This window comes from Protomyctophum bolini (assembly GCF_963924005.1).
Source record: "Protomyctophum bolini genome assembly, chromosome: 18".
In the NCBI taxonomy this organism is placed as follows: domain Eukaryota; kingdom Metazoa; phylum Chordata; class Actinopteri; order Myctophiformes; family Myctophidae; genus Protomyctophum; species Protomyctophum bolini.
This window is the reverse complement of record NC_137879.1, coordinates 5,863,237-5,887,013: the sequence shown is the minus strand read 5'-3', so window position 1 is coordinate 5,887,013 and position 23,777 is coordinate 5,863,237. Positions and strand designations below refer to the sequence as shown.

The window sequence follows — 23,777 nt, the reverse complement described above, 5'->3', positions numbered from 1 at the left end:
TAGAAACATAGGTTTTTAACTTTTTCAGAATATTGTCTATTTAGAAGACTTAAAAAAAAATCAGCCTCAGGTCTAAATGGGTTAAAAATTGAGGTGCAGCTGTTCACTTGATTATTATCATTGTATTTTTTTTATTTAATGTTGTACTCTTTGCTTGTTGGTCCTTTGAAGTTAAATAAAGGAAAGGAAAGATCATTGTATTATTTATTTATCAAGTCAATTTTTTAATATATATTATTTATAATAAGAGGCATGAGGTCAGTCCGCTCCCCCCCCCAAAAAAAATCGTGGGATAAAAATAACCCAAAAAAAGAAAGTAAAAAAATATATAATATAATACAACATAATTCAATAATTGTCCTCTTTTTCTAGTTGCAAAATTAGATTATGAAACATCCAAAGCCGAAACAGCCATGGCTTTAGATTAAAGAGGCATGAGCAGTTTCCTTGCATGGAAAGATAAACCGGCTGCCATTTTTATCATACTGTAAAAACAAAGCAGTGAAATTCCTCGAATGCAAAAGCTATGATTCTTTTGGTATCCATGAGAACCATGAAACAATGGTCCTGAAACCGCTCACTCTCACCACACACACACACACACACACACAGTCACACACGTGCGGTACAACTCCGGTTATGTTCATACTCGTGCGCTATTACGCATCAGTCAGTGCGCGTTTATATTGGGAACCCTCTCTCTGTCATACAGTGCAAAGGGGGGGGGGGGGGGGGGGGAGGGGGGGAGAGAGGTGGGGGTCCTCTGTGACGTCAGGACGCACGCAGGGCGTTGTTCCGTCCACATTGAGACGCTTTATAACAGCGGAGTAAAAGCCTGCTGTCAATCTAGTCTGATTCGAGGGACTCGCTCATCCGAAGGGACTTTACATTACCGCTGCTTTCTTTCTGCTGGGACTCTTTGATCTTTTTTCGGGGGAAACTTTTAGCTGCCTTTTTCTTTTGTGCAAATCAGAACTATTTTTTGGTTCGTTTTTGTGGGATTAACTTTTAACCGCCTCGAAGTAAGTCAAGTTTGGAGCATTTTCTATCTGGGTTTCTTTTGCTTTTTTTTGCGTTCAAACTTTGGTGGTGCGGCTGCTGCTGCTGCGCTCAAAGTGTCCGTGTGAGATTATAGGCTACAGTGAACCGTTGTCCTGTGGAATGTAATAATGTGTGCCGTTAAAATGAGGCGCACGGACCAGAAAGTGCATCGATTCGCATCGCTATCGGCGTCTTTAATATTTGATGGTTTCTTTAGACTGATTTTGTGAAGTTGGTGCGCGTTACAAATTAGCACGAACGGATCGACGGACGGACGCAACGCGACGATGCTGGACTGGAGGAGATCGGTTCACCTTTCCCTTTTTACTTTGGGAATGAAAACAATTTGTGGGATTAACGCGCAGTTTATAAAACATACTTTTAGGATTCTCTATTGATGTGACATTGAGCTGATTGAGCCTTGCATTGCAGAGAGAACAGCTAATCAATAATATGCAATCTTTATTGCGATGGATTTGATTTGATTAAGGAACACATAGGCTGTGCCATAAAAGTCCATTCCAAAACCGTCCTACTGCAGTCTATAGGCTTTATTGTTTGCATTGTAAGGTAACAAACACACCTCTTTCTTTTCCAAACACTGAGCAAACAGCAGCGGTCATTAAATCACAGCTCTCTGATTAATTATTAATTAAGTCATATTATGTTTATTTTGGTGCGATCAGAAGAATGTAGTCACTAAATTTAAGTCGCAATTAAACGCGCTGCTATGCTGCTGCTCTGGTGTGGTGGTGTCCTGTTTTTAGTGCGAGGAAGGAATGGGATGCGACACACCCATGTACCACCAATCTGAGGCATTCGCACGCACTACACACGCGCACGTATACGCACGCATAGAGCTGTCAGTGACAGGGTTTATCTGTCCCCTCCCTCCCCAGCCTGTAAACAGGGTACTCTATCTGTCCCCTCCCTCCCCAGACCGTAAAGATGCTTCTCCTGCTGCTTGGGATCGTCCTGCTGCACGTCGTTGCTCTGGTCCTGCTGTTTGTGTCCACTATCGTCAGCGTGAGTAAAACACCATAAATAATATGTCCTTATGATCCTATTCCTACACCTGTACAGTAACAGTCTACAGAATCACATGTCCTTATGATCCTATACACCTGTATACAGTAACAGTCTACATAATCACATGTCCTTATGCTACACCTGTACAGTAACAGTCTACATAATCACATGTCCTTATGCTACACCTGTACAGTAACAGTCTACAGAATCACATGTCCTTATGCTACACCTGTACAGTAACAGTCTACAGAATCACATGTCCTTATGCTACACCTGTACAGTAACAGAATCATATCCTTATCCTACACATGTAGGCTATTATAGTTCTCAAACTGTAACTTCATGATGTCAATTGGGACCACCCAAATTGAGACTACTTATATGAGCTCGCCTGGACCCCCATTTGAAAAGATATATGCCAGGGAGTGACCCCCCTCACCCCCCCATAAAGATGTTAACGGCTCTAGCAGTGATTCTCAACTATTTTCATTTCAAGGCCTGCATTATTAAGCTATGGAGTCTGGACCCCCATTTAATTACATTTTTATATATCTGGGACCCAGATTTATATATAGTAAAATGAGTGTATACACATGGGTTACAGAGTGTATCTATCTATCATTTAGTTGTGGACCTCCCTCAAGGACCCCTGGGGGTCCCCGGACCTCTGCACTTTGAGAACTGCACTGTCCTACACATTCAACTAGTTACCTAATTGGTTAATATAATATATTTACCAATTTTACATCATTTGCATTATCATCTAAATCAGTATTACCAACCCAATTGTATACTTAACTTTGGCTATTGAAAGATAAGATAACAAAGAAATATAGCTACAAGCTCGAAACCTTCACATTGCAGATCGTCAATTGTTTTTTGAGAAATTGTGAAAAATGTAAACTACACAAATGGGGTTCCCCCTGACATATACACTATCATGGTCTTTGGCCAAATATACCGATACCAATGTGGGGGTCCTTGAAAGATTTGAGAACCACATATTGCAATGTATAGGGTCAGTGGCACTTCATGCCAACCAGAACTAACTAGACAGATCTCATGGGCAAGCGATGCCATCGTGTGATATGGAATTTAAGCTTTGTTATAATTACTCCCATGCCACTCCCCATTCTGGCATGCAACATGAAAGTGAAACTGTTCTAGGCCTAAACTTAAGTGAAAGCTACCTTGGTCATAGTAGCCTTTGTTTATAGGCTATTGGAATCAATGGATAACATGTGTCATCAATCTATGTGTGTTATTGACAATAGTTTGTCATGTTGTTGTTTTTATCACCAGGTGTGTTGATAACAGTCTGTCATGTTGTTGACATCACTAGGGCCTGACTCACACGTGCACAACAGATTGATGAATGAGACTGATGCAAGCTCGCAATTCATTTCCAATGGGAGTCACATTGACGCAACATTTTTTGTTGTATATGGGGGAGGGGGGCAGTCGAAACACAGTCGAAAGCCGTACAACAAAAATGTTGTGTCGAACCATGTGACTTCCATTGGAAATGCATTGGGGCAAGATGTAAACAAACCCTTTGTATATACATCTAGCATGCATCAATGTTGTATGCTAGATCGAAAGGTGTGAGTGAAGCCTAGGTGTGTTGATAACAGTTTTGTCATGTTGTTGACGTCACCAGATATGGACGACAGGCGAGTTCGGAACCTCAGACCTGTGGAATAACTGCTCTACTGCCAATGGAGGATACCACTGTGACCCCGCCTCCGCGGGAGGTAAGACCAATCAACTAATCAATAAACCAATCAACCAATCAATCAATCAACAGAGGTTACCACTGATACCCCACACACACACACCTCCAGAGGTATAACATGCATCATAAACGAAAGACTACAACCACTTTCTTACGTGCAAATCAAGGTTTTTCAGGTTAGCCTAAATTTCAACGTTTCTCTACTAATTAGCCTCGCGTCACCAGTCCTTCCAACTTGGAGGAAAGCCTGCTCTGTGTTTCTAAATCTCCTGTGTGATCCGATCGACACCGGATGGTAAAAACAAAACGTACTACGGTTTTGTGGTTTTCACTTTTTTCGGTGTTAGTTTGTTTTTAGTCTCGCCTGCAGTCGCTATACGAGTTGGAATAAAAGATGGATTATAACAAACAAACTATTCCAAGAAGTACTTGAAGAAACTTCAACTCCACATCAAGGCTTTTCATTGGGTACGTCTGCCTGATGACTACAAACCAGTGACTACAACATGACGTAACATATCATCATAACATCTCCCGACTGGATCAGAAACCCAAAATATATATATAATGCATAAAAAAAACTGTATAAGCCTCACAGCCAGGTAATTATCATCATTAGGTTTATGAATGTTTGGATTTTCAAGCAAAACAAGTTGTATTTGTGCAACATCACGCTGGTCTTCGTGTGTGTCCCTCTGTTTTGATGTGGGACTGCAGCACATTCTCTGTTAAAGTGGTGGTTTAAAGTGACTCTGGTGGTTTAAATCAGCTTGGCTTGCTGGAGGTGGGTGTGTCAGCTTAGAAGGGGCTCAGTCCTCAGGGTAAAGGGGGAGAGGGGGGGACCCAGGCGCCATCTAGGGGAGAGAATGTGTCGGTGCAGCTCCTAGGGCCCCTCCAGCTGTATAAATAGTCATGGTGTGATGTTCATATTCAACCCCCATGTTTGGGAGTCTCCAAAGCAGTAGAGAGGATATACGGAGGAGCTGGGAGGCTGCCCGGGAGGTGTGTTACTTCCAGGGTGGGGCAGGGCATATTTAAAGTGCTTAGCGTGTGTGTGTGTGTGTACTGTATTTGTGTGTGTGTGTGTGTGTGTGTGTGTGTGTGTGTGTGCTTGCATGCTCAAGGCCTAAGTTGGACCACCCTGTGCATAGTACATAGCGTGCTGACACTGTGTCACTCCCCTCTGTCAGATAAGAGCACGTGTGTGTGTGTGTGTGTGCGTGCGCACGTGTGTGTGCGTGTGCACGCGCGTGCTGACAATGTGTCACTCCCCTCTGTCGGATAAGAGCATGCCCGCCACTACTCACTTGCGGGTCATTAATAACAAAGTTAATGCAAAGCAGCTGCAGCATTTAGAGACATGTTTAGACTTAAATGCCCAATTTAAAATGCCCAGTTTATCTCCTCCTCATCATGTGACTGCTGTGCTGTTGTCAGGACCGAGAATAGCAGAGCCGTAAGCTCACAATAACGTACCGTACGCGGCGATGCAAGATCATGGATCGGCTATTTTCGACAAGGCACGTATACGGCCCTGACGTACAAATCGCGCTCAAAGCCACCGCCATCCGCGTGTGATGTTAAATTTACTGTGGAAAAAACACACACACACACACACACACACACACACACACACACACACACACACACACACACACACACACACACACAAACACGGTTATTTTGACCCCTGGTTGGCGGCGTAACGTGAAACTCCCAAACGTTATTAACCCATAGGCCTGACGTCAAAATTTAAAATCATCTTCTAAATCATGACAATTTTCTGAAAAACCTCATGTTTCTATATCAGTGGTTCTCAATATTTCACGTCAAGGACCCCTAAAACTATATATGTAATAGACCACCGACCCCCCCATCTGAAAATATGTTGTTCCAGGGACCCCCCGGAAGTAAAGATTTGCGTTAAAAAAAGTTCACACTGAAAGAATATATATTCAAAGATTTGAGGTACATTTTCATGATTTTCAAAAATAGCAGATCTACAAGCTCGTAGCAAATATCAAAAGTCCATAGACTTGGCTGCCATATGACGTCATGATTTCACAAGCCAGCTCACTGGGAGGGCCTTATCGCCCCTCCAAAAACTCCCTTCAGAGGTTTTCGAGAATCATGGATGGGTGGATTGGGAACAGAATGGATGAATTCATACGGCCAGTCAGTTGTTAGTTTACATAGTTTTGCTGCTGAAATGAAACGCGTCTGTCAGAATGTGGTGCGGTAGCACTAGCTGGAGGGCCTGGCTGGCCAGGGCCGAGGCTGGTGATGTCATGAGTCTAGAATGAGCCGCGCTCAGCCAGTGTGCGTGCGTGCATGCGTGTGTGTGTGTGCATGTGTGTGTGTGTGTTGTCGACGGGGGCCAGCGTGCCTGCATTGCATGCTCTGCCAGGTGGTTTCATGGTACAGTCGGTTTGTTTGACTTTGCTTTCATTAGCGCGCGCACTGACGCACACTGTTTGTTCAGCCGAGGCGCCCGGTTGGTTCTGAGTTCTGACGGCGCTATAGATGGACGGTGGGAGATTGTGTCTGCCTGCCTGTGTTGACCCTCACATGCTGGGAGCCCGGCGGATACTGGTCCGACTCCTGTGTGTCGGCCCTCACATGCTGGGGCCCTCACTCACATGATGGGGCCCTCACATGCTGGGGCCCTCACATGCTGGGGCCCTCACATGCTGGGGCCCTCACATGCTGGGGCACTCACATGCTGGGGCCCTCACATGATGGGGCACTCACATGCTGGGGCCCTCACATGATGGGGCACTCACATGCTGGGGCCCTCACATGCCCCAGAGACATGCTGGGGCCGCTCACTCACATGCTGGGGCCCTCACATGCTGGGGCCCTCACATGCTGGGACCCTCACATGCTGGGGCCCTCACATGCTGGGGCACTCACATGCTGGGGCCCTCACATGATGGGGCACTCACATGCTGGGGCCCTCACATGCTGGGGCCCTCACATGCTGGGGCCCTCACATGCTGGGGCACTCACATGCTGGGGCCCTCACATGATGGGGCACTCACATGCTGGGGCCCTCACATGATGGGGCACTCACATGCCCCAGAGACATGCTGGGGCCGCTCACTCACATGCTGGGGCCCTCACATGCCCCAGAGACATGCTGGGGCCGCTCACTCACATGCTGGGGCCCTCACATGCTGGGACCCTCACATGCTGGGACCCTCACATGCTGGGGCCCTCACATGCCCCAGAGACATGCTGGGGCCGCTCACTCACATGCTGGGGCCCTCACATGCTGGGACCCTCACATGCTGGGACCCTCACATGCTGGGCCACTCACATGCTGGGACCCTCACATGCTGGGCCCCTCACATGCTGGGGCCCTCACATGATGGGGCCCTCACATGCTGGGGCCCTCACATGCCCCAGAGACATGCTGGGCCCACTCACTCACATGCTGGGGCCCTCACATGCTGGGACCCTCACATGCTGGGCCCCTCACATGCTGGGGCCCTCACATACTGCTCTGACTCGTGCTGGACGAACCTGTGGTCCGTCAGAGCTTTGGTAAAGCAAGAACAAAAACAAAGAAAAACATTGGATATAATCTACAGTCTACAGGGATGGATCTAGATGGTAGGTGGTCCTTGAGGGGGTTCCAGGTGGTCCCCGACTACTCATGCTAAATGATGGAGAGTTGGTAACCAATTAGATCTTTAACTCTTGAGAGTGTTTTAAAATGAAACCAAACGGGTCTGTTTGGATTAAATCTTACACTCTCAGTCTCAAGAGTCAAATTATTGTTAAACATTGGGATGCGTACTATAGGTTAGACCCGCCAACAGAAACAACGGTCCGACTACCGCTCGGACTGCGCTGCTCCCGTGCTGGTTATCTAGGTTAGGGTTCAGGGACGTGCCCCGAAAATAGCTGATCTACAAGCTCTCAACGCGTAGCGCTGTGATGTGTTGAGAGCTTGTAGATCTGCTATGTTTTTTTGTTGTAATTTACAAGAAGTCTACACAATTAGAGAATGTAGAAGAAGTGTGGTACCAACATCAATACAGCATCGATGTGGACATATTATTCTTTAGTTTTGGGTCTGCAAATCTCATCAAAACGGGGGTCCGTGGCTCAAATGCAGAATAAATAATAATGAGCCTCGATATGAGGAAAAAGGATTGAAAACCAGTGATCTACAGCGATGGATGTAGACGGTTATCTAGCTGTGCTTATTGTATCAGACGGCCTGCAGTTTCCAAAAATAACTGTGTCTTAACATGTGTATTTTATTCAGTCTGACTCTGAACTGAAACAGCAGGGCTAAAAACCATGACCATCTGAGGGGGTTGTGTTATAAAAAAAAATAGAGGCATGGATTTCCAGGGTTGGCAAAACCCTGGAAATCTATTCATCACATTAATGTTACTACGGTGGTAGCAGTAGAAGACAAATGTCTCTGAATTTACTCCAGTCCAATGTTTTGCCATTCAAGATGAATGTCTCTCTTCCTCACCACTCACTCACCCACACGCACACGAAGACATAAATATAGACCAAGACAAAACGCTGTAGTGGTCGAGAGACATTGTGTTTCCTTGGATATAGCCGACAGAACACAGTAGGGGTGGCCGGGCCTCATCGTCACACTCTAGAAGAACCACAACAGCCACTCCACTCAACACACAGCACTCTTTTTCCTGTTTGGACATTCCGGGGGAAACTAAAGCATGTTATGTGTTCTCTTTGGTTTGGTTTGGTTTCGTATTACCGTACCGACTATACAGACGCAAAACCCCGTGCCATTCAGTTTTAACCTATTGGTTCTCAAAGTTGGGTCCAGGGACCCCCCCCCCCCCCCCCCCCAGGGGTCCTTGGGGAGGAGGTCCCAGGGGGTCCCATGCAGCTTAATTAGTTAAGCCATTCTGACCTGAGATCAGATTCTAAAAATGTCTGAAAATTATAGTTTTCTGGAAAAGCTATGTTTCTATGTCAGTCGTTCTTGTAGATCTGCTATTTTGCTATATTTTATTTTTCAAAATGTGTTAATATAGCGTCACACAATCATTTTAACCACTTTATAACCCATATTTTATACTTTTGGCTATTCAATTTAAAGCACACACACAGCACACCACTAAAGTGTGCTGTGCTGCGAGCTTATACAGTACATCTTGCTTGTGCATCTTCACTTTCCAACGGTTTAACCCGCCGAAAGCGAAGCCCTTTATCAGTCACCATCGGAGGCCCTATAGCTGTTAACCCATTTTGGACTGAGGTCGATTAAAAAAAAGGCTTCTAAATCCTAACATTCTTCTGAAAAACCCATGTCAGTGGTGCTCAACCTTTTCCATGTCAAGGACTCCCAGAATTATCTCTATTGGGCCACGGACCCCCATCTGAAAATATGTAGTTTCAGGGACCCCCCAGAAGCCAATATTTTAGTTAAAAATGTTCGCTCTGAAATATACATTCAAAGATTTGCACCACATTTTCACGACTTGTCAAAAATAGCAGATCTACAAGCTCGTAGCGCGCCACTCGGTGGCACGCTATGAGCTTGTAGATCTGCTATTTTTCAATAGCTAAAGTAGAACAGAATGCTTTTGAAACACCAAGAGGGGTTCCCGCCCAGAATGGCTTAACTGCGAGCGCGCTGGCAGGAAGCAGGCCCCATGCCGCGGCAGCTCCTCGGGTACAACCAGCCCTGTCGAAGGAAGGAAGACGAGATGTCTGTTTATCTGAAAACGGTGATATACTGCCGTCGGTATTTATAAACCAACCCGGCGCTATTCATAGAAGCGAGGGGGGGATGGAAAATGTGCCCCTGTAGCTCACTAGCGTAATTGCGTTATAGCCCCTACAAACAACATCCAGACAATGTAATTATTGTTATGGGGGTGAAATATAATTGCATTTCCAAATGGCATAGATCTAGAGGGGCTTTTTCAGGACATCGATATAGCGTGCGTTGTTTGTTTTTTAGCGGAGTGTCGTGTTTCTTTCCTCCCCGGTCTCCGAGAGGAAAGGCACGTCCGTCCATCGCTCTTCAGGAGACAGGCATTGTCCTTCTGGGTAACCGGACTCTTAAGCCATTCTGGGCGGGAAACACCTTTTGGTGTTTTAAGGATTATGTGTTATGCTTTTAGCTATTGGAAATTAGCAGATCTACAAGCTCGTAGCGTTGGCTTGTAGATCTGCTATTTTAGAAAAATCGTGAAAATGTGTCTCGAATGTATTCTTTCAGAGTGAACGTTATTTAATCTTTGCTTCTGGGAGGTCACTGGAACAACATATTTTCAGATGGGGGTCGGCGGCCAATTAACATATAATCTTTGGGGGTCCTTGACATGAAAATGTTTGAGAACGACTGATATAGAAACAGGTATTTTCAGAAATCAGGATTATGTACAGTAATACAATAATTTTGTTTTAATTTCGACGTCAGGCCTAAATGGGCTAATGACCCGACACAATCCATCAAGCTTGTTATTTTCTCCTCTAAATCTCTAGTAGAGTCATATATGGGCAATAATATTAATACAAAAGAATAACAGTGCTTTTCTTGGTACTCAAAGTTGCTTTACACCACAGGGGAAAAAAACAAGGGACTAAGGCTAAAAAACATACATTTCAATTAAATAAAAAGGCAGAAAGGGCCCTGGCCAGTCTAGCGGTCCGGGCACCTATAAGATGGTAATCCAGCCTGACAGCTTGTCGTGGGTTCGAGTCCCGATCCCGACCATCTTTTCTGCATGTCACCCGCCCATCCCTCTCACACTACTGTCTGCCTATAAATAAAAGGCACAAAAAGCCCCAAAACATATCTTTAAAAAGGCAGAAAGGGGGATTTGAATTAGGCATGGGGAAAGAGAGTCTGAAAAGGAGTGTTTTGAGGTGGCAAGGTTGCATGGGGGCCAAAGGGGCTTTGGACGGGGCCAGGGGCTTTTGACAGGGCAAGGCTGGGGGCCAGGGTCTTTGATGTGAGGTGGGAGTGAGTTGAGTGACAAAGCCCTGTCACCCCAGGTGCCTTTGTTTGTTTGTTTGTTTGTTTGTTTTGGGGATGTCCTGGAGGCTGAGATCACCAGACATGAGGGAAGGGGAAGGGGTGGTGGTGTTGGAGGAGGTCAGAGAGGTGGCAGGGAGTCTGGTATCTAGGGGTGCTGGGGTGGTGGTTCTATGTCAGTGGTGCTCAACCTTTTTCATGTCAACGACCCCCAGAAGTATCTGTATTTGGTCCGCCGACCCCCATCTGACAATGTGTTGTTCCAGGGACCTCCCCCAGAAGCAAAGATATGAGTTTAAAATGCTCTGAAAGAATATATATTCAAAGATTTGCGCCACATTTTCACGATTATTTTCGCGCTCATAGCGTGGCACTTGGTGCCGCGCTATGAGCTTGTAGATCTGCTAATGTTTAAAATAATGGTTAAAACACCATAAGTGGTTCCCATCCTGAATGGAAAAACCAGCAAAAAAGTCTATGAAACATATTTATTCCCTCATCAGTTTCATCACATGCAGAACCTTCATATAATGAAACGTTACGTATTTATGGACAAGATTATAAAGCATGTTTAATCATTAAGCCATTCAGGACTGGAACCCCTTTTCGTGTTTTAATAGCAGATAGCAGAAAAATAGCAGATCTACAAGCTTGTAGCACGGCACACAGTGCTGCGCTACAAGCATGTAGATCTCCTATTTTTGAAAAATTGTGAAAATGCGCAAATCTTTCAATATATATTATTTCACAGTGAACGTTTTAACTCATATCATTGCTTCTGGTGGGGGTACCTGGAGCAACATATTGTCAGAGGGGGGTCCATCCGCGGCCAAATACAGATAATCCCGGGGGTCCTTGACATGGAAGAAGTCGAGAACCACTGACATAGAAACATACAGGTTTTTTCAGAAAACTGTTTTCGTGCTCAGGTCTCACATTTAAATGGATTAACCCATTCTGACCGGGCACCCATTTTGGTGTCAGCATCGTGTTATGCTTTAGCTATTGAAAAATAGCAGATCTACAAGCTCATATCGCGCCACCGAGTGGCGCGATACGAGCTTGTAGGTCTGCTATTTTTGAAAAATCGAAGAACGACTGACATTTTTAGAATCTGATCTCAGGTCAGAATGGGTTCATCAGACCAGTGCGTGTCCTAGTGGAAACCTCGTATGAATCTGATCTCAGGTCAGAATGGGTTAAATAACCACCATGTTGGTTTTCCTCATGTTTTTGTATACAATAGTTTTCCAGAGGGAGGCAAAAGCTACATATAGGGAGTGGTGAATAAGTGCTTTTACTTCAGCCTTCGGCGCTGTGATGTGGTCCATCGCTGTCTGCCGCACTAAGTAAGCTGTCTCGCAGAATGTAACTGTTTTCATGCTTTACGATGAATTCTCCCATCATGGCTTTTCATGTCATGAAGCGAACTGTATGAGACCCCCATTAACCCATTCTGACCTGAGATCAGATTCATACGAGGTTTCCACTGGACACACACTGGTCTGATTAACCCATTCTGACCTGAGATCAGATTCTAAAAAATGTCAGTCGTTCTTCGATTTTTCAAAAATAGCAGATCTACAAGCTCGTAGCGCGCCACTCGGTGGCGCGCTATGAGCTTGTAGATCTGCTATTTTTCAATAGCTAAAGCATAACATGATGCTAACACCAAAATGGATTCCCGTTCAGAATGGGTTAAGCCCACATGACTTTGATTTCACAGCGAGAAACACATGCTTGGGAGGAGGAGGAGGGGAAAGTTATGGGAGATGGAGATGAAAACAATATGCTCGCGTGTGTATAAGACCATGAAGCAAATCATAGGACTCCACTCTATACGAGCCAGTGGAGCCACGTGTTGCACACTGCAGCTCGCCCTGGATATCTGATCTACAAGCTCAGAAGAGCTTGTAGACTGGATATTATCAGGGCTACAACGGCATCATACGAGGGTGGGGTGCAGTACTTAGTTTAGACAGTTTTTGGTTTAGACCAGTCATTAGTCCTACAACTACAACCTATCTCAAACCCTCACCCTAAACCTAACCTCCCACGGGGCAGCACACCTAAACTAAGTAAGCACCCCTCCTACGATGTATGAAGAGTGGTGTACAGTAATGGGGTTATTCAGTATTTCCACTTTTACTTCTACATCTTACTACTAGACACACAAGCTCAGCAGCGTCTATGTTCAGACAGGGCACAACAGCCTCGCTCCGATATACGTATAAATCAGGCTTAATGCAGGAGTGCTCCTGTCAGAGGTGTGGTTGGTGGTCCCTGACTCCCTGCTAGCTCGTACGGCACGGACCGCCAAGCATGAGAACTCCCCTGGAGAATGTCAGGGTGGGGAGAGTGGTTGACCAGACACTTAACCAGTTAGGGCAGCAGCACACACAGCTAAACATGAGATGATAGGAGTGGACAGGGAGGGAGGGAGGGAGGGAGGGGGAGAGAGAGAGAGAGAGATTTATATACGTAGAGATCGAGTGTGAGAAAATGGAAGGAAAATAGCAAATATTTGAGATGACGAGAGGGAGATAGAGTGGAGGAGAGAGAGAGAGAGAGAGAGAGAGAGAGAGAGAGAGACAGAGAGATAGAGAGAGTGAGAGAGAGAGGGCATAGGGAACCTGAGAGTGCTGGAGGTCTGCATACATAACCCTCCAACAAGAAATAGAACCTGCTCGGAAGGCCGCAGATTCCTGCCAGAGTGCCACAGCCGGAGAGAGAGAGATATTCACAGAGAGAGAGAGAGAGGCACACGCACTCTTAAAGCCCCACCCCACCCATCAATACAGGTGACTAATGAGTTAATGGCCCTGCTTGGAAGGATCAATATAGTACATTACACTCATCATATCATATGCTGACGGACTGTCAGACCTGTTGTTTGGCAGCAGGGTGCTTTTAGGAGGAGAGGATGTTGTTTGAGAAGGCAGGTTGCTTTTAGGAGGAGACAGGGACAGGGTGTGTGCTTTTAGGAAAAGAGGATGACTGAATGACTGACTGTCTGACTGTTGCTTGAGAAGGCAGGGTGCTTTTAGGAGGAGACAGGGTGTGTGCTTTTAGGAGGAGAGGATGTCCAGGTACTATCACAGAGATCCATTAAACATTCCAGGAAGTAGAGGCGTTCTATCCAGACCAGGGTTGTTAAAGCTTCAGTTTTTGTTATAAGGGGTGCTTGGAGGTGCTCAAAGTCGAACGCAATGAGATTGCCATAGTGCCAGTAAATTAGGGCGGCTTGTGGCTCAGAGGGTGTAGTGTCCAATGATCCATGGGTCGGCGGCTCGAATCCCGGCTCCACCTGTCGACGTGTTGAAGTGTCCTTGGGCAAGACACTGATCCCCACATTGTCTCCAATGAGTCGGTCGGTGCTAGCTTGCCTCCGTTACTGTGTGAATGTGGGAAGTGAGGACCCTGGCATCGACTGTTCTACAAAATGCCTGTTAAATCATGACAGTTTTCTGAAAACATGTTTCTCTCCTCTCCTCTCCAGAGTGGATCCAGTCCGTCCAGGCGTTGATGATCCTCTCCATCATCTTCAGCATCATCTCCCTGTTCCTGTTCTTCTGCCAGCTCTTCACCCTGCAGAAGGGCGGACGCTTCTTCCTCACAGGAACCTTCCAGATCCTCGCCAGTGAGTTCTCCTCCTCCTCCTCCTCCTCCTCCCCCCATCAGTGTCATGTGACCTTCTTTGACACACACATTCAACAGGGGGTCCTGTGCGTTGCATTTAGAGCTATGTTACTCTCGACTTCCGCCGCTCGCATGAATGCAGACCAGCCTCTCGTCTTTAGCGTAAATAAAAGTAACGTTTTTGCTACTCACCAAAACAAAGGCGGGTCGTGCCATTAGAAAGCCTATAGGATTTTTTAAATTTTACGAACCCAAGCCTCCCTATTCTGAGGAGAACTTTAAGCCAAAAAATAAACAGCAGATCTACAAGCTCACAACGCTTCGCAGCTCGAGGCGTTGTGAGCTTGTAGATCGGCAATGTTTTGAGGTTTGGTGTAGAGGAGGGGGGGGGGAAATAGTGGGAAAAAGTGATAAAGTTTCCACGTTTCCAGTGGTTAAATGTCTGAAGTGAAAATACACATTAAAATTGATCCAACAAATATGAAATATATGAAAAAAGAATATCTGCAACACTCCATGATGTCTTTTGCTAAATGTGTACTGGAAGCACAACTTCTTCAGACACCCTTTTCTATTCAGGGGAGGTCCCTTAGCTTTTGACCTTGCAGGGCAGTGGTCTCGTGACCCTGATGGGGGAGGCACACGGGTGCCACACCTTGCCCTTAAGGGTGACCCGGAACTATGTAAGGCAGGGGCGTTCATCTCCCTGAGGCTTTATATACGAGCCCACATACCTATATATACATCTACAACACAATGTATACAATATGTAGTGGGTGGTCCCTGTTTCATTCCTCTCTGCTAAGGGGTTATTATTGGCCTGTAAAATGTTGCCATAACCCTAAAGCTACCGGTAGTTTATGGATAAAAAAACCTGAGAATTCAGGAGCTATATTGTAGTTCAGTGACTCTAAGGGCCGATTCATACTCCTATTTTACCGCTGTAGTGCCAAAATGATTTCGGCTCGTCAGACATTTTCAGTAGCACCAAAGAGCCGACTTTAGGACGGTACCCGCCGCCCCGAACCTCAAATGACGTCACATTGTAGGCTCTACAGCGCCGAACCGACTTTTATTTCGGCTCTAAAATAGGAGTATGAATCGCGCCTAAGAGCCAAGCAGCGCCCACACACATACTGTACTGTACTGTACGACAACGGGCCAACGCAACCCGTGCTACTCACACGCCGCGTTGGCGCTGCCCGACCTTGAACCCAGGACGATGCCGGTTCAAAGGCAGAGAGTGCTCTACCAAACTGAACTTTCAGGTTATCGCAGTGAAGTAAAACGAGACAAGAAATGACTCGAGTCATGTTATATCAGCCTCCAGCAAGTTTGTTTTTTGCCGTACCATCATTTGCTATAATGCCGTACCATCGTATGGGGCTATAGGATCTCATTGGCTTAGAGGCCTGCAGCCAATCATGACAATCTCTCCACTACATCGCTACCAGTACTCTGCAAGCTGATACAAATACTACAAGAAAAAACAAGACATCTGCAAATTGTACTTAAGTACAGCCAAGGTGCAGAAACTACATCGTAGGACACACTGACTTTATTTGTGTATCCCCAAAGGTCATGATTTTGGGGGATAAACAAACAATTACCAGAAGAACAGACAGACACATACAATGTGTTTCCCTCCCGGCACTGACCTGGCACTGACCGTCCAACCGACCGGGACGAGGGCAGTGCCACTGTATTAAACGGCATAATGTCCCTCTTGTTCTTCTCAATGCGGTGCCCTTTTGGCCCAGAGATCGGCTCGCTGTCTGTGCTGTGCCAGTCTATTGTGCTGCCCCGCTTGGCAGCCCTTTACAGCATCCCAGACACGCACACGCGCATACACACACACAAACACAGCCAGCCAGCGGAGAACCATGGGGGCGGGGCACAGCACAATGTGAGGCGCACAGGTGCCCACTCATCCCGAGGAGGGGGGAGAGGAGGGGGGGAGATGACACTGGGCGCGGTCCCAAGTTGAAATGTCAACTTGGGGGCGGGGGAGGGGTCTGAATAGCAAACAAACAGATCACGCCATGTGATGTGAGTCAAAACATGGTGATGAGGATAGGAGAGGTCGGTGCCAGGACCGCCGATCAGAGAGGAAGAATGGACTGAGCCTACCTACGCACAATGTGATGAACACACAACAGCACCAGCCTGACCCGATAGAGAGAGGGGTAGAGACCCATTAGAACCAGTATTAAGAAGGATGGCACTGGAGCAAACTCAGACAATTCAAGCCTTTTTAAGATCAGGGTGCAGATCTTAAAGATGGAGTGCCGTGATTCCCCCCTTAATTTAAAACATGATCATCAGATACTTTCATTATACTAAGAGGAACGTTACAGAAAGTGTTACAATGATGATTTTATGTGGCCAGTTCATTTTAACTGGTTTTATGGGAACCAGTTCATTTTAACTGTCTTTTGACTCCAAGGCTTTCAGCTTTCAGGAAGAAACCAAACATACACAGAGAAGACATTTTTGAATGTTCTAACCACACCTGGGGGTCGATTAGAGTAATGTTAACTTCATATAGACACATACAAAACAGTGCTAGGCTGGAGATGCACCGGACGGACCAGCCTGTATGTGGCTTGAGGCTCAGTGGAACCACCTCCTCTTTGTTCCGTTATTATAAATCAATACTCATCGGATCAGATGGGATGGCGACGTATACCGATGGAAAGACGCAGAGAAACCTGATCTGTTGTCCTAACGATAGCAGTGCTTTCCCTTCCTCTAATGCCCTCCTCTCTCTCCTCTCTCCCTCCAGGTCTGTTTGTGATGAGCGGAGCCATCATCTACACGGTGATGAGTCCGGCGTGGACCCCCGCCACAGACACGTTCGGCGTGTCCTACATCCTGGCGTGGGTGGCCTTCCCCCTGGCACTGATCAGCGGTCTCATCTACGTCATCTTGAGAAAGCGAGAATGAGACCCCCCCCGGCCCGAACCCCCTTCTCTCTCTCTCTCTCTCTCTCTGCACCCCTTCATCCAAAACCTCGACGTGTTCCTCCCAGTAACACTCCTTGCCCCCTCCCTCCATCCCGCGCCCCCCACCCACCAACCCCACTACCACTCCACCTTCGGAGGAGAAGAAGCAGTTCTTTTGGCACTCTCTCCGAGAACCAACTGGCCCGTCTTACGGAGGCCAAGAGGGCTAATAATGCGTCTACGTCACTACAACAAGGGGAGGAGATAAAACAAGAAACAAATAAAAACACCATTGGCCTTCCTATACCAACACCATGAATAACAACAACAACATGTGAAACCGACAAGGAGACGACCCATCCTGTCTGAAGTTGAAGATGTATATAGTATCTATGGTTTAAAACCTATTTATAACACTTTTTACATTATGTACATAGTTTTTTTTGTTGTGTTTGTGTGTGTGTGTTTGTGTGTGTGCGCGCGTGTGTGTTGCTACGTCAACAAGGATACTTGTATGGGCTTTGTTTAGCTGATTAAGTGCCTAAATGTTTGTTTGTATAATGATTGAAACGATTAGATGCTATTTTTGTCGTATTTTTTTTTATTTTTTGGTAATTGCCAAAGAGAGTTTAGTTTTTTGAAGTATTTTAACCAAAGTGCATGTATAAAAGAAAATAGAAAAGGTAAGACTTTTTAATTGAGCAGCTTTGCTTTACAAAAAAAAACAAAAACAAGAGTGGTAACAATCCAAATGAGATGCGTGTATAGGATAGCCATCAACGTTGGGTCCTTTTTCTGTTTTTGTGAATTTGCAAGTGTCAAGTGTTTTTATTTTCGTTACAATTTGTTCTTGTCCATTTCTTATTTTACAACAAAGATGGTGCTACGCATTTACCATTCCTATAATAACTGATAGCAGTCATTTACGATCGAGTTACTTTTTTTTGACATTTTGTCTGGACAGACTTAACGACGTTGAGTCTAGAGAGAGGTACACTTGTGCGTTAACGTGCCTAATTGCTTCTTTAGGGAAACAGAGCCCATATTTTCACACTGCATTGTTTGGAATAATTCCGTTTTTTTTTCTCCTTGTATGATCAGTTACTGTAACTAAAGAACGGAATGGATTCTGGGATTGTAGCGCATTGATGGTGAATGCAACATTATGTCATTTACAATATTCAGTATTATGCCGTGACAATCAGTCGTATTTACGATAAGACTTTTTTAGTACACTTAAATGACATGTACATTTTGGGATTCATATTTTCCTCCCTGCCTCACTTCTCTCATTCTGTTACGGTTGATCATTTCCTTGTGAATCACCAGTTAACCCATTTTGACCATTTTGATTTGAGATCAGATTCTAAAAATGTCTTCTACATCCTGACAGTTTTCTGAAAAAGCTATGTTTCTATGTCAGTCGTTCTTCAATTTTTCAAAAATAGCTAAAGCATAACATAAATGAGTTAAAACTCTCTAAATGCCAATCAGCCCTCTGGGGCAAATTACTGTACTTTGCAAGCCTCGGGATAAAACACAAAAAGAATAAGCATTATTTCAATGTGAGATGGCAAGCCATATTGCAAAACAAAGAGAGGATGGATGGGGAGGAAAGTTGATCTAGTTAGTAGTAGTAAGTGTTTGTCAGAGCGAACGGACTAGCCAGGGGGGTTTATCATTACGTTGGTTGACACGAGAAAGTCTGTTTTCGCGTACTTGAAGTTTTGAATGCTCTCTCTCGGCTCCCCCAACCGAAGTTATCGAGGATTATGGTCATGTTTTACTGTATATTAATACGTTGTTTATATCCTGTGCATAACAAAAATGTCAATTACAAAAAATCTATCCTGAAGACTCATCCGATATAAAAATTAAAAACCATTAAAAAAAAGTATAATAAAAAATAAAATAACTATAGTTTACTATTCTCATAATGATCTAACATGGTGTTATTCCACTGTTACAAGGGACTGGACTGATGCTAACACTTTGCATAATGATGAACGGTATAGTAGCACTGAACTGACTTCCTACTACAGATGTGCCGTTTGAGTACCTCACATGTCCTGCCATTGGCAATTCAGTGGATTGTCAGAAACAGAACAGTTCAGTAGATTGCCAGTGCACTGTCAGAAACAGAACAATTCGTCAGAAACAGAACAGTTCAGTAGATTGTCAGTGCGTTGTCAGAAACAGAACAGTTCAGTAGATTGTCAGTGCGTTGTCAGAAACAGAACAATCTGTCAGAAACAGAACAGATCAGTAGATTGTCAGTGCGTTGTCAGAAACAGAACAATCTGTCAGAAACAGAACAGATCAGTAGATTGTCAGTGCGTTGTCAGAAACAGAACAATCTGTCAGAAACAGAACAGATCAGTAGATTGTCAGTGCGTTGTCAGAAACAGAACAATCTGTCAGAAACAGAACAGATCAGTATTGTCAGTGCGTTGTCAGAAACAGAACAATCTGTCAGAAACAGAACAGATCAGTAGATTGTCAGTGCGTTGTCAGAAACAACAGAACAGTTCAGTAGATTGTCAGTGCGTTGTCAGAAACAACAGAACAGTTCAGTAGATTGTCAGTGCGTTGTCAGACACAGAACATCGTCAGCGAGAAAGGGGGGCATTTACCAAGGTGTTATTATGTTAACTCATTTAGACAGTAGAGTTCGATTCTACAAATGTCTTCTAAATCCTGACAGTTTTCTGAAAAACCCTATGTTTCTATGTCAGTGGTTCTCAAACTATTTCATGTCAAGGACCCGCAAACATATAACATGTAACTGGCCACCGACCCACCCATCTGAAAATATGTTGTTTCAGGAACCCCTCAGAAGCAAAGATTTGAGTTAAAAACGTTCGCTGTGAAAGAATATATGCAAAAAGGTGGGCCACATTTTCACGATTATTCAAAAATAGCAGACCCACAAGCTCGTAGCGTGGCACTAGGTGCCGCGCTATGAGCTTGTAGATCTGCTATTTTTCAATAGCTAAAGTTTAACATAACACCAAAAGGGGTTCCCGCCCAGAATGGGTTGGCACTATTCAGATTCTCTGCATAGATAGAGTTCCTCTGCTGGACACTACTTTTCAGTAGCAAAGCAGTAGAATCAGTGAATGAAACCCGAAGGGAAAACATGCATTTCTTTCAGAAAACCTTCAGGAAAAGATCAGGAAAGCGGTGAAGAGTTGGAATGGCACATCTGTAGGTTTCAACATGAGCTGTTGTTGGGTTGAATGTCTACCGAGAAAACCTTTATTTTTATTTTAATGCCATATAAACTACTCGAATCGCAAGATACGAGCCAATAAGGGCATCGTGTTGAGCCCCATCCTATAACTGCCCAATAACTAACTGGTAACAGTGTGTTATTATTAAAGATGAATGCAAATTCTATAAAACCGTCTTTTTGTGGCCATATGCATCATGTTTACATTGGATGTACACGTAGACGTATGGATACGCATTATGTTAACGATTAGAATCGGGATCATGAGGAACCAAATCCAACATCGAGGAAACCGCAATCGGATTCCGTCACATTTTGTAAACCGTTTTGTGGAACCGGGCTCTATCACATGGTCAGAGCTGGTGATGTGGACTTTACTGCTATACAATACCAATGGTTTTCAAACCTTTACATTTCAAGGACCACCATAACTCTTGGAAGTGCACACATAGAACCAAACCAGAATGAATGCAGCTGCTAGTAGTAAACAGGTAGCATTGTTCTTTATAAGTAAATCAATTAACATTGATTTTACAATATAAATTGTGGGTCTCAGAGATAGAAATGCCATTAAATGGGGGTCGGTATATACTAATGCATGTCAAACTGGGGGTCCTTGAAATTAAACGGATTGAGAATCACTGCTAGAGCCATTAAAAAAAATAAAGAAATAATAAAAATTTAAAACTTTTCTTTCGGGGCATATCTCTTCAAATGGGGGTCCGTGGGCTAATTAGTGTGAATTTGGGGGTACTTGACTGTACTGTACTGTACTGTACTGCAAGGGTAGGCAACCCCATGCAGGCACGGGTGCCAACATTGGCACAGGGTCACTGGCACACTGGCAGAAGGAGAAGTATGCAAAAAAGTTTAGTCTGTGAAATGAAGTCCCCTCACATCTATATATATAAATTACACCCACCCTGCATATAATTCTACATTCACTCAAACTCTGGGGGCTCTGAGTCTGTGTGAAAGAAAATAGGCCACATAAATTGATAAAAAGGTTAATATGTACAGCCTATGGACAATCAAAATCAGATGGGAAATATTAAATTTTCATGTGGTGACATAATTCAACTTTGTTGATATGGCACACTGATTATCGGGAAAATGACAACATGGCACTCAAAAAGGTTTGCCGACCCCTGTGCACTGTACTGTAACTGTGCTGTACTGTACATTGAGCCTGTGACCTGCTGCTCTTCATACCAGTAGAGTACAGTAGTATATACAGTACTATGTGAGGCTGGCGTGAGGAGACCGACACGCTGGGGTCAAGGCTCTGCGTTCTCAACACCCATAATGCCAGCCATCCTAGGCATGCTGGCTATAGGGTTTCAGCTCACGATCTCACACACACACACACACACACACACACACACACACACACACACACACAGGCTGCCAGTTCCCACCTGATGTCGTGTGGGAGTTCAGACTGATCCAGACGGTACTGAATAACTTCCCCCTTGCACAGCGTCTTAAGAGTAGGACTCAAGTCTAAGACGTACAGATCATTGGCTTTGTTGTATGGTCTAAAGAGGATGATACCTGCATCTCCCACCATCATGCAACAGCGATTACCATACATTGGAACCGGCGGGCCTTTCCCCTTAAATAACATTGTGAGATTGAGTTCTCATGCTTGCTGTCAGTGCACAGCATGTTTGTATGAGAGAGAGAGAGAGAGAGAGAGAGAGAGAGAGAGAGATACTGCTGTCAAGTTACAAATGTTTACACCAAGCTATATGGATGTATAGCCTATGTAACTACTTCCGACATAAAATATATAAACTACAATTTGTATAGTTTAAGATAGTCTTCCCTCATGTAACACTTCTCTCTTTACACACGTATTCTATTCCTATTTCAATTATACATGTCTTTGCACATGCATCGTTTTTGTTTGTTTAGTTAATCCACTTTTTCTCTGAGGCAATATTAATGCATTGTGGTTTCTCATGCCAATAAAGCTCTTTTGAATTGAAATTGCAATGAGAGAGAGAGAGAGAGACAGAGAGAGAGAGAGAGAGACAGAGAGAGACTCATAGAGAGAGAGACAGAGAGAGAGAGACATACAGAGAGACAGAGATAGGATATTTGTTGCAGTCCTGGGAGGTCAGAGTCACCCACTGCCTCTCCTCCTAACATACTTGGAATAGCTCAGGGTAAAACCGGGTCACTGCACTGTGTGTGTGTGTGCGCGCGCGCGCACGCGTGTGTGCGCGCGTGTGTTTGTGCGTGTGTCTGTGCGTGTGCGTGTCTGTGTGCGTTTGCACGGCATTCTGCGTGCACGAGACCATTCTGCAAGCCTCCATGTTCATATTAGCCATCATCAGTGGTGGACAAAATATTGATATATATCAATTATGAATTAAGTGTCAATACTGCAATATAGAAATACTCAAAATGTTGTTCAGTAAAAGTACTGTACAAAAGTACTGGCATTGAAATGCACTGAAAGTACAGTCATTGTGCAGAATGTCTCATTTTCAAGTTTCCAAATGTACAATAATATTTTGAAAATAGACGATCTACAAGCTCACAATGTGTCACACCGCGACACATTGTGAGCTTGTAGATCGGCTATTTTCAAATGTTATGCATATACTGTAGGGCTGGAGTGGTTAATGTATGTCTTGTAATAATAATCCAAATGTACAAAGTAACAAAGTAGTAACTAAAGTTTTCAAATGAATGCAGTGGAGTAAAAAATACAATATTTGCGTCTGAGATGCAGTGGAGTAGAAGTGAAATAGTGGGAAATTGGAAATACTCAAGTAAAAGTACAAATAACTAGCACAGTACGTAAGTAAATGTATACTTAGATACTTTATACCACTGTTACCAGCTCCAAAACAAACCACTGCATCATTTACTGGCTTAACAGCCTTGACCAGACCCTGTGTAACACTGCCATCTGCTGGTAAAGGAAGGTAACAACAGCAGCAACAACAGCATACAAGTGGCTCAACATGTGTTTCAAGCAAACACTGCCCTCGTGTGGGGGATAGGAAGCATGGCCACCCAAAACCCCATTTTCAATTACCAGTGGTCGTTGAGGGGGTTCCAGGTGGTCCCCAGCTATAAATGATGGAGAGTTGGTAACCAAATGGACCCTGTATAGATCTTTAACTCTTCAAAGCGTACAATTTTACACTATCAAGA

General features: G+C 44.6%; 1 protein-coding gene across 1 annotated transcript; it reads left to right on the top strand.

Moving 5' to 3' along the window:
* Nucleotides 1-837: 837 nt before the first annotated feature.
* On the top strand, nucleotides 838-19,286 carry pmp22b (peripheral myelin protein 22b). The gene is made up of 5 exons (XM_080789883.1): nucleotides 838-1,022; nucleotides 1,981-2,067; nucleotides 3,731-3,824; nucleotides 14,290-14,430; nucleotides 17,215-19,286. Exons 2-5 carry the CDS (start codon nucleotides 1,990-1,992, stop codon nucleotides 17,373-17,375), a joined length of 474 nt encoding a protein of 157 aa, XP_080646009.1. The 5' UTR covers nucleotides 838-1,022; nucleotides 1,981-1,989; the 3' UTR covers nucleotides 17,376-19,286.
* The last annotated feature ends 4,491 nt before the right edge of the window (nucleotides 19,287-23,777 follow it).

Bases quoted from the DNA above. Each gene is read 5' to 3' on its own strand.
- pmp22b (XM_080789883.1), top strand. From the start codon at position 1,990: ATGCTTCTCCTGCTGCTTGGGATCGTCCTGCTGCACGTCGTTGCTCTG. The intron at 2,068-3,730 runs GTGAGTAAAACA...TGACGTCACCAG, and splicing joins TTGTGTCCACTATCGTCAGC to ATATGGACGACAGGCGAGTT. The intron at 14,431-17,214 runs GTGAGTTCTCCT...CTCTCCCTCCAG, and splicing joins AACCTTCCAGATCCTCGCCA to GTCTGTTTGTGATGAGCGGA.